Source organism: Octodon degus, unplaced genomic scaffold, assembly GCF_000260255.1.
Source record: "Octodon degus isolate 3935 unplaced genomic scaffold, OctDeg1.0 scaffold00086, whole genome shotgun sequence".
In the NCBI taxonomy this organism is placed as follows: domain Eukaryota; kingdom Metazoa; phylum Chordata; class Mammalia; order Rodentia; family Octodontidae; genus Octodon; species Octodon degus.
The window spans coordinates 3,895,709-3,907,577 of NW_004524662.1; the positions used below are offsets into that span (position 1 = coordinate 3,895,709).

Consider the following 11,869-nt stretch of genomic DNA (forward strand, 5'->3'; position numbering starts at 1 on the left):
TCCTTTACTTGTATGAATTTTCCTTTCTGTTTTCATGTTCTCTTGCTAGGAAAGTGTTCCTTCACTGATTCATGCTTATTGTCTTCTGTGTATAGGTAATTGTTCTGGGTGCTTAGATACAGTAACAAGCCAAACTTTCTGATCTGTAGTTTAGAAACAATGTTAATGAGATAATTTCAAGGGTTCAAAATAATTTTATTTTAATAAAAATATAGTTGTAAAAATTTAATTTTATAATTTTAGTAATTTTAGAACTCTTTCAGGATAAGAACATTTGATTAGCAGTGCACCAGGATCTGTACTACCCCTCCTTGGGAAGGAGCAGTCATTGCTCTGCCTCCTTTTGTTTCTTGGATTAGTGGTGATAGGAGGTGGACTGAAGGAAGTATTTTTGTGATTTTTTACATATGGAAATTATAGTTGACTTTACACAGAGACCAAGTTTATGCTTTTTAATAACCATGAACTTAGACTTAAAAATAATGGGTTCAGTAGATGTCATGGGTATATTTCCCTCCTCTTCCTTTTCTCTTGTTTCTTTTGTAAAGTGTCATTTTGTAATCATCTAGAGAGCTGTGTTCTAAAGAGGTCAAAGTATTTCCATTAAAATATACTGCTTTTCATTTTATTTTAGATTAGGCGGGAAGGTGTTCGTCTTTTCTTGTTGTGGTTGCAAGCTCTTCAAACTAACTGTAGCAAAGAACAGCTGTGGATGTTTTCATGCTTAATTCCTGGGTTTTCAGCACCACAATCTGAACATGGACCTCGAACTTTAGATAATCTTATTAATCCTCCACTCAACCTTCAAGAAAGTAAGATTTTAACCAATAGCATTTTTAAGTGTTCTCTATAGTTTGTTAATGTATTTTTAAATGTCTGTATATTTATTAAGTAAGTAGGCAATCTGTTAAAATATGTGTTTTATTATTATTTAGGTATGGTGAGGCCAGGAGATGAAAACAGCTATTGAAAACATAATTTATTAAAGTAAGAAGAAAGGTCTTGTGCAAGGATGTAGGGAGAGGGGGAATAAGGCACAATTGGGAAAGCACCAGCTTTAGTCAGAAGGCAGAGGGAACAGGAATGAATATAGGGAGGAGCTTTTAGTATGGTTTCCCTGAGAGAAAATAGGCAAACCAGGATAAGCAAGTTAGTTGAATGATTCCAGTGGGTTCTGGGTCATAAACATTGACTTTAGTTGTTTGATACCTAGCCTTTTTTGTGGTTAGACCAGACAAGTAGTAGCCTTAGATGCAGAGGTGCTGGGTATATGTGCCATGAATTGGTTAGTTTGCATGTGAAAGGCACTGTCAGACTCTTTAGGAATGGGCCAGTCTGGAAGGGAAGTTATTTCCAGTTGGCCTGGGATGTTAATACAGTCCCTTTTACAGTTATCTTTAATTTCTGTTTATGTATCTCCTTATATCATGGAATTAGTCTGGATATACATTGAAATAAAAGTGCATTTCACTATGTACAGTTGATGTCTGTAGAAGTGTTATATATAAATCGATCTTTTATTTTTTTACGTATTTGGTACAGGGTCTCACTTTACAGTAGTGATTCTCCTGTCTCAGCCTCCCCAGCCCTGGGATTACAGGTGTACGCCACCATGCCTGGTCTCGGTGCGGTTGGTTCAGTGTAACCCAGGGGCGGGGCTGGCACGGCATGTGGGGCCGGAGATTGAACCCTGGTCCCTACACTTGCCCAAGCAGGTGCTTAATTCACTGAGCTATCTTGCTGGCCCTTAAATTGATGTTTTAAATAAATCCTCTGTAATATTTTTATTTTTAAATTTGTTATTTTAGAAATATTCCTTTTTACTTTGATTAGTGAGTTTTGGTCCTTTTTACCCTACTACAATTTTCTATGTTCCTGTTTTAACCTTAGTTTTCTTCCCCCTGTGTGTGTGTGTGTGTGTGTGTGTGTGTGTGTCTAGCTGTCTGGCTGTCTGGCCGTGTGTAATGGGTACTGGGAGTTGTCAGCATACTTATTTGCCTGATGTTTATGGAGAGACAGCTTTCCATACCTGCATGGAAAGGTGCTGATTGTGCTGCTAAGGAAATATTTAAGAGAATTCACTGAGTTGTGGGTTGATTTTCTTGAATTTGCATGAATATTAGTTTGATGAATAAGCATATTGTTGCTATTGTTTTCCATCATGTTGTGGAAATTAATTCCTAGTGAATTTCCTAGTTGTTTCTCAAATGAGATGTCGTATCTTCTTAATTACTTGTATTTGCTCTTCATCCTGAAAGTACATTCTGTCAATAAAGAGTTCAAAAACAACTGAGTATTAAAATTTATGCTGGGTATGATTAACTGTCAGGATGACATCAGATTTTTTGTTTTTGTTTGGTGGAGGTGCTAGGGATTAAACTGAACCTTGACCTCAGATTTATTTTGAGTCAGACATTAGAAAGTTTTCAAGCTGTTTTTATGCATACATGTCTTACAGTTAAAGTCATTTGTATTATTGAATTTCTACTTATATTATTCTTTTGTCTTTGGGTAGCTCAAGTCACTATAGAGGAAATCACTCCTCTTGTCCCTCCACAGTCAGGAGATAAAGGACAAGAAGATCTCACAAGCTACTTTCTTGAAGCACTTTTAAAGTACATAGTAATTCAGGTGTGTTACCTTTAATATCAGCCCTATTGCTATATTATGTGACTGATTCCTTTTTTCCTCTCTTACCATTATTCTGTCACAGATGATGTTTGCTTATTTTCTTGAAGGAGTGAAAAAATTTAAATTTTGAAAATTTATGTTAGATAAAAATCACTGGAGATTATGAAACTCTTAAAAAATTTTTATGATATAGATTTTATGTATATAATTTTTTATATAACCAGTTGGGCTTAATTTTCAATCCTTTCATTTCTGATCCTTTCATCTGTACTCAGCAGCTGTGGTACCGTAAGTGAAAGGCTGATAACTGCTTTAGGGACCAGTCTGTCAAGATGTAACAATTAAGGAGGTAGACTGCAGGACAGGGATTGGGAGAAATGTAATTGGCACTTACATCTATTTATGCCTTTTGAATTTCTAAGTGCTTGTACTTTGTAGGGTATCCTATTTCTTTGGAGATATGAACTGTACATGTTGGGCCAGGGATATAGCTTAGTGGCACAGTGCCTTGCTTGGCAAGTGCAAGGATCGGAGTTTGATTTCTGATCCCTTCAACCCCTAAGAAAAGGCTTACTAATAAAATAAAATAAATGTGCGTGTCTTGATTAATGAAAACATTTTTAGTGCATATACTTTTTTAATATAATTTTCAGACATAAAAATTTAAGTATCCCAAACAAAATTTCTAAAGTTCATTTGGATCCTGTGCTAGGTTACCAGGGTTTGGATCTGGATTCTGCATCTTAAGTGATGGTTGTGATGTTTGACAAATGGCTTCACTACTCTGTGCTGTGCTTCTGTTTTCTTGTTTGTAAAAAGGAATAAAAATAGCACCTGTTCCAGTTAGGACTTGAGGTTTAGATTATGCAAAGTGCTTAGAATGAAATAGTGCACAGCACACAGTAAGTGTTCTACCATGGGTAGTTTTTGCTAGCAGTACTACTACTTTTTCTTAAAAACTTCTTGTACTTCCGGTGGATTTTTAAAGTTGTCTTACTAGTTTGTTGTGAGATAATTAACATACAGTAAAGTTTCACATGTGTTTACAATTTGACATTTTATTACATGTATGATGCTCATGAAATCATTAGTGTATTCCAGATAACCTGTCACCACTAAAATTTTCTTGGATCATTTATAATCCATATTATTTTATACTCTACCTTTGCCATCCACAGGTAGCCACTGGTCTAATTTTTGTCACTAAATTAGTTTGTATGGCCCATATTTTCAGATATAGTGTGTGTTTCTTTGTGATCTGGCTTCTCTGAGCATCATTATTTTTTAAGTCATTCATATATATTGATATATGTTATTCTATATATCAATGTTATGGTACTAAGGATTAAACTGAGGGCCTTTGCACTGAAGTACATCTCCAGTCTTATTTATTTATTTATTTATTTATTTTTCCCCCTATTTTGAAACAGAATCTCACTAAGCCATTGAGTTTCCCAGACTAGGCTTGAACTGCCATCCTTTTACTTCGCCTCCCAGAGTGCTGAGTTTATACCCAGGTGCTCTTTTTTATATTACTGATTAGCATTTCATTGCCTGGTTAGACCACGATTAGTCATCTAGTACCTACTGATGGCCATTTGAGTTGTTTTCACAGTAAAATTTCAGTTGATATTGGTAAGGAAGTCTTCATTGGGCAAACAGCTTTCTTCTCCCTAAGGTAAATGGCTAATTGCCAAGCTTTTTTCCAAATGGCTGTACCTTTTTACACTCTACCAGCAGTGTGTGAGTCTTACATTTGTATCATGTCCTCACCACCATTTCTAGTGTCAGCCTGTTCTGGTGATTGTATAGTGGTATCTGCCTTATTTATTTATTTATTTATTTTTATTTTCATTTCCCTAACTGCTAATGTTGTGTTCAAAATCTTTTTATGTGTTTGTCATCTTGGTTGAAATAACTTTTCACTTTTGCCAATTTTTAAATTGAATTATTTGTGTTAAATTGCAAATTTTTTTAATATATTCTAGATACACATCCTTAGGTGTATGTGAGTATTTTCCCCTTAATGGCTTGCCTTTTTATTTTCATAGTTGAATTTAAAGCCTGGTTCTGTCCTTTTGAAGAAGAAATGGTTTTTTTTGTTGTTGTTATTTGTGTTTTTGATTAAGTCCAGTAAATGAGAAATTTTTCATTAGTGAATCCAATAATCATTTTTTAGAACTCTTTCTCTCTTTTATTTATTTATTTATTTACTACAGGATCTACTGGGTCTGCAGGGTCTCACTATCTAGATGGGAAAGTGATTCTCCTGTTTTCCACCTCCCAAATGCTTGGATTACAGACTTGCGCCACCACTCCCAGTCTCAGTGTCTCAGTGAGCCCCAGGGGTGGGGCCAGCATGGCACGCCAGAGAGTGAACCCAGGCCACTGCGCTCTGCCTAAGCAAGCGTTTTAGTCCACTGAGCTATCTGGCCAGCCCTTATTATTACTTGATACTCATGCTATACTAAATTTGGCTAGTGGAAGTTCCTTAAGCTGTTTTCTATGCTGTTTGTTTGTCTATTTGTTTTAATTTTTTGAGAGAGTCTCACTGTGTAGTTCAGGTTGTCCTTGAACTCACTATGTAGCCTAGGCTGACCTCAACCTCTCCTCCTGCGTCAGTCTCCTGAGTGCTAGGATTACAGGTGTGTACCACCACACCCAGTTTCTGTGCCTTTAAAATTTTGTCCAAAGCTTGCTTTTTTTCTGGCACAGCAGGATGTTTCAGTATCATCTTGTGTCTTCCTTTTTTGCTCTGGAATTCTCTGTCTCTGCAAGGAGCCATCATTCATTTTGGTGGAGAACTGTATTTGAATTTCAAGATCCAGGCAGTCAGAGTGCTCATTGCTGTTGACTTTCCTGAATCTGCTCAGGCGCTAGACTTAGGAGACGGTGTGCAGTTTACATGTGTCTCCCCGCCACACACACCTCTCTGTCTCCCTTCCTGTCCCTCCTTCTCTTTCTCTTCTACTCTTCCTTTCTCTCCTTCTTCTCCCCCTTTTCTCTGCCTCACTTTCTCCCTCTTTTTTTCTCCTGGCCTCCATTTCTCCTTCTTCCTTCTTTTCCCTTTCTTTGTTTCATCATGAATTTATACCATTACCTCAGATTTCATTTCATTTCTGGGTTCACTCTAGTTTCTTCTTTTCCCGATATTTATCATTTTCTTCTGTCAGTGAGAAATTTGTATTAGTCTCCATATAATTGGTTGTGCAGTGAATCCTTCTTCTAGGTCAGCAGACCTCCCATTACCTCTGTCTGCTCTGCAGACATTCTCTGTAACTTAGCAGTCTTGAGGCCCTCACTCAGGATCTTTGCTAGCCCCCTACTTAAATATCTTCTTCATCCTGTTGGAGTCCCACACCATTATATTATCCTACCCTGTTTCCTTTGTCCCCCGTCCCACTTCATAAGTATTCTCCTTATCTCTCTCAGTTTAAGTCGCTACTGTGCTACTGCTGTTGCTATGTCCTTTCTATGGATACCCAGTTCTGTTGTTGGGCTCTGCTTATATATGCTTGAGTGGTGCACTACACACACACACACACACACACACACACACCCTGACCACGTATGCCTATTTTTTGTGTGCCTTTAATCTATATTAGTCAGGAAAGGTCAGAGAGGAAAGAATGTTGTTCTTACCATTAGTTGAGCTAAATTTTGAGACATTTTCTGCAATATTTCAGAGCATATTTTATTCCTTGGATTTTTGCAATATACATATGTATTTGCCTGATTTTAAGTTAATTTTAAAGATTTTACTTTTGTTATATATTATGATCTTCACAGTGTGATTGTTCAATATATTGTAATCTTTTTTTTGTAACCTCTTACAAGCTTGTTTATAATTGGTAATAATTATAGTTAAGAGAGTCTGTCTCTTGGATTATTCTAATAATATCATTTATTTTTAGGTAAAAAGTTTAGAATGGAAGAACAAAGAAAACCAAGAAAGGGGATTTTCATTTTTGTTTTCACATTTTAAGAAATATTATTTACCTTATATTTTTCCAAATATCTGCAAAGAGAACAGTTTATATCATCCTGCACTTGGTAGGTAGTATTTGGAATTTTCTAAAAGATTATACATAGGAATAAAATATTTCTCAGAGTAAAGTTGGCGTTTTTTTAACTTAAAAAAATATTTATTATTCATACTGGTTTGTAGTGGGACTGCATCCAGATAATAGGAAGTTTTCATTGAGAAAGAAGAGATTATTTTTAAAAGTTTATTCTCTAGATCTCATTCATTAGAAGACTCAGCATACTAACTAGATGTGATAGTGCATGCCTGTGATCCTAGCACTTAGGAGGCTGGAAAAGGAAGATCTCAGTGAGTTCAAGCCTGGGCTACATAGTGGGCTCAAGGTCAGCCTGACCTGCATAGTAAGACCCTGTCTCATAAAACCAAGAAAAATGAAAGAAAAAGAAAAGTTAGCCTACTAAATCAGATATTGTGGTGCACACTGGTAATCCCACACTTATAATCCTCAGAAGCTTGAGGCAGGAGAATCACTGTAAATTTGCGGCCAATTTAAGGTCTGCCTGATCTATATAGTGAGATCCCTACTCAAAAGCCTATCAGAAATGTTTGTGTTTGTAAATTAAACTGAATTCTAATGTTTAGTATGATCCTTATACTATAATATAAATTTTCTTCTTAATATCTGGCTGTTGTGGCACATACTTACAATCCCAGCACATGAGAGGCTGAGGCAGGAGGATCACTGTTTGAAGCCAAACAATAACAACAAAAAAACCCAAATATATTTTCCTCTTAATGTTCCCTCAAGCGTTCAATCAAGCATGAGTCTTAAATTTTACTTGAATAATTCTATTATTCTGGTATCTTAAACACTGTGGTGACTTTGCCAAGGTATTTGTTGGATCCTTATAGCTAAAACTATGGATAAACCATGATCAAGAACCAGACGTCTGCCATATTGCAAAGGCATTGATAATCTGTATATACTAATGTCTGGTTATTTTATTAAGGTCTCCCAATGCAGTTCAGGCTGGCCTTGAACTCATGTAGCCTGGGCTGGCTTCTAACTCATGGAGATCCTCCTGCCTTGCCTTCCAACTACTAGAATTACAGACAAGTGGGTACTAGGAGTACGGGTGTGCACCACCACACTTGACAGTAATGTCAGTTTAGCAAAAAAGCTTTTCTTAATGCCAGGTTCGGGCAAAACCTTGTGTTTTACAACTTTATAATATATTTTAGTTTTAGATGAAGTAAAATAAGTTCTCATTAATTGTCAATGATTCTGGAGGTTTCTTTGTACTTTGGCAGGGTTTGTTGGGTTTCTTTTTCTTTTTTTTTTTTTTAAGGTTAAGAGAGTTTTTATTGGAAATCAGAAGGTTAGCTTTTGGAGTTTTAGGAAAACTCTGGCGTGGGTAGCCACATGGCCTCTTGATCTAGAGCTAATTGTAGATAAGTGGAGCACAGCAATTGCTCTTGTTTAGTAACTACCTGTCTCAGGTGGTTCTGTGAATTTAAAATGACTAGTTGGAACTCAGGCTCTCTAATCCATTTTTTTTTTAACTTGTAGGTTTTAAAGGAAACGAATTTTAGAAGAAAAAACTGGTTATTTTGCATTTTAAGTCGTCAAACCTTTCAATAATATTTTGTAAGAAGCCATGTTTCCATTTAACTTGGTCAGTATGGTCACTCGTCTAGGTTCCATGCTAACAACTAGCAAATTTTTGTTATTTTTCACTAAAGCGAAAATCAAATTTAAAACCAAATTAGCAGCAGAGTTTTCTCAAAAGCCTAAAAATGAAAGTCATCTATTTCTCCTTTCATTTTGTTTTTCATTTTATTTTCATTTTGCCTAGATATCCCACAGATAAGACCAAAGCCACATTACGTGATGATAAAGAAGGATGCTGAAACCAATGAGGCTGTCTACTGTACAAAAGAGCCTTTCATTAAAGCTCGTGTTATAGTAATTCGTTGGCTGGTTTCTTTCTGGCTAGAGCCAAAACCACATACAGGACCTCATATTCCTGGCATGGAAGGTGAAGTCTTGCCAAAGAATATTCAGGTAATACACACATGAGACAAGCTTATATAGTTAGAAGTGACTTTTTCTTTTCTTTTTTTTTTTTTCTTAATAGAATTGGGAATTGAACTCAGGCCCTTGCGCTTGCCATGGAAGCACTTATTCCACTGAGCCATCTCTCCGCCCCCTAGAAGTGACTTTTTCAGTTTAGCTCATTGATTATAATAGCACTAGGTGTATAGCATTTTTAAAAAATTTTATTTATTTTTTTTAAGTCAGAGCTTTTTTTAAATTTTTTATAGCATATTTTTTAAAGTGCTATTTGTATACATTATTTTATCAATCCTAATTTTAATAATAATAAAAGAAACATTTTTCTTAAGAAAAAATAAAAATTGGAGGGTATAGAAGATAATTTCAATCATGAAAACATCTTAGTTTCTAATCAGTTTCTACATTTTTAGTTGTAAATTAGTCCTTCTTTATCCACAAATAATACATTCAAAGATCCTTAGGAAATTACTGAAGCTACCCTAGTATTGAAACCTGTATTTGCTATATTTTCTTCTCTCTGTACATATCCACGATAAAGTTTAATTTATGGATTAGGCACAGTAAGAAATTAATCACAGCACTAATAAAGTACAATGAGCTGTGATACAAGATTTAAAATTTATGAATTTATTTTTGGAATCTTCCATTTAATACTTTCAAAACATGATTAACTGAAATTGTGAATGCAAAATCTGAATTAAGTGAGGACTTCCATATAGTACTAAAAAGATTACAAATTAGAGAAATAAATTCTTACAAGTGGAAAGAACAGTCAAATGGTAGGACCACAGTAAACCTTTCTGATTTCTCAGTAGTCATGGAATGGTGATTTAAATTATTGTTCCAACTTCCCGCCCTTCAACAAAAATATTGAGTTTAGAATATAAAATTACACAATTATAGTTGGAATAACTAATATTTAAAATTCTGAATTATTAAAAATTCAACTTTTTTAAAAATTTAGTGTAGGGTATACAGAGACTACGGGGCCTCGTTACACAGATTGGATTTATAGTGCTTCACCTGTTTTCAGCTTCCCAGGTGCTGGGATTACAGGCATGCACTACCACGCCCAGTCTCAGTTGCTGTCTCAGTGTGCCCTGAGGGCAGGGCCGGCATGGCAGGCCAGGGATCGAACCCTCGACCTCTGCATCTGCCTGAGTAGGCGCTTTAATCCGCTGAACTATCTGGCTGGCCCTCAAAATTCAACATTTTAATTCTTCCTCACACTTTTCCTCAATTTATCTGTATTACAGTATTTTTACTATTTTAATTATCCTTTTCTCAGATTTTCTTTTAGTTTTTAAAATTTAACCTTTTTTATATAGCTCCCTATATCTTTTTTTAAAAAAATAGTATGGAGGTATAAAGTAAAAAATTTTGACTTTTATTTTCTTACATCTGTGACAGTCTACCTGATGTTTCCCCACAAATTTTTTTCAAAGGTCTTTATAAAGAAGTAAGTGCAAAAACTCTTGAGACAGAATTTCTTTTTGATTTTAGAAAAATGACAGACTTGTGTGTGTGTGTCTGTGTGTGTCTGTGTGTGTCTGTGTGTGTCTGTGTGTGTCTGTGTGTGTCTGTGTCTGGCTCAGCCTGCTCTGAGGGCGTGGCTGGCTTGGCATATAGTGCTGGGGATTGAACCACAGTCCCTGCCCTTGCCTAAGCTTGCCTAAGTAGGCACTTTAGACCACTGAGCTATCTCACTGGCTTGGCAGACTTTTGATTGTGAGGACATAAGGTAATTTACTTGAATTTTCTTAATTAATGGATGACAAAACTGAGATTTTAAAATATTGAATACCTTAATAGAAAGTTGTTTACATAACGCAGAATGTGCTGTGCCTCCAAAATACTAGTAAGATAGAATTTACTTAACCACCTAAAGACTTTTCCTTTTTTCCCCTGAGATTTTAATCTTAAACCTTAGTCTTCATGAAAATTCCATTGTACAAACACAGAATTTCCTCAAATTTTTGAAGATTTTCTTAAAATTTTCTTTTTCTGACAAATTTTGATCCCTTTTTGTATTTCTTTTTATTGTTGTCTCATTCAGAAGATTTTTAAATATTAAGGAATCTAATGTAAGTAACCCAACATTTCGTACTTATATTTGCTTATAAATTATTTGTGTGTTCTCAAAGCTCTGAACTGCTACTGCATTATTCTTTTTTTTTTTTTCATTCTTTTGCCTACCTTTAATTAGTAATTTCTTCTGATTACTTAAATTTAATTGTAAGAATGTAGATGATTACCATACATTTTGGAGTTTTTTGAAATCGCTTACATGTTAAAATATTTACATTGCCATTTAGGATGTATTCTAAATGAATCTTAGTACCTGGACTTTATGTACAGTGCTGTAAGTTGTTTGTTGAATGCTTTGAATTCTGTCCGTGTTCCCTGAAGATGGAGATAGCTCAGTTATATGATTATAATATCCTTTGTGTTTTGTTGTTATTTTAGCGAGCAGCTGCTAGTTTGGTATCCAGAGAAGAAAACAAAAATGATAATGTTGACAAAGGAGAAAGAACCGCAGAACCAGAGCAGTCTCATTCTAATACCAGCACTCTTACAGAACGAGAACCGAGCTCATCTAGTCTCTGTAGTATTGATGAAGAGCATCTCACAGATATAGAAATAGTTCGCAGAGTGTTTTCTTCTAAAAGAAGTAACGTAAACTTTGTCACAGAGATATTTCGTCAGGTAAAATATCTCAGTATTTTTCAATTGTAATGAAGGTGTTTGTCATATAATGTATAGTGTGCCTGTTTTCTCTTTTTGAGACAGTTTCACTGTGCAGAGTAAGCTGGCCTTGAACACACTTTGTAACCCAGACTGGCCTCGAAATGGCAGCAATCCTTCTGCCTCAGCCTCCCAAGTACTGGGATTACAGTCATGTGCCATCATGCCCAGTTGAATGTGTTTATTCTTAAATATTCACAATTATTCTTCATGAAGATGTTTTTAAAGTTCACATGTACTTTTTAAAATGTGTAATTCTTTGGTATGTTCTATTTAATATTTTTATACATTGTGATGCATTTAGTTTAATTTTTTTCCATAATTTTATTGAGAAAAAAATAGCAATGAGACAGTTTCAAACCAAATTGGTAGGACAGTTTCAATAATTAACACATTGCATACATTCTTCCTAGTGGTAAATTGCTCTACAA

The 11,869-nt window shown here is 35.3% G+C and overlaps 1 protein-coding gene across 9 annotated transcripts in view; it reads left to right on the forward strand.

Annotated features, from left to right (window-relative positions):
* Nucleotides 1-11,869, forward strand: part of Ralgapa1 (Ral GTPase activating protein catalytic alpha subunit 1) — a 263,481-nt gene that overhangs the window by 60,658 nt on the left and 190,954 nt on the right. For all 9 annotated transcript variants that reach the window (XM_023721857.1, XM_023721854.1, XM_023721851.1 and 6 more), the window contains exons 6-10: nt 635-812; nt 2,516-2,631; nt 6,546-6,684; nt 8,473-8,681; nt 11,160-11,399. In XM_023721857.1, the coding sequence (XP_023577625.1) occupies nt 635-812; nt 2,516-2,631; nt 6,546-6,684; nt 8,473-8,681; nt 11,160-11,399 (882 nt within the window). The remainder of the gene's footprint in view (nt 1-634; nt 813-2,515; nt 2,632-6,545; nt 6,685-8,472; nt 8,682-11,159; nt 11,400-11,869) is intronic.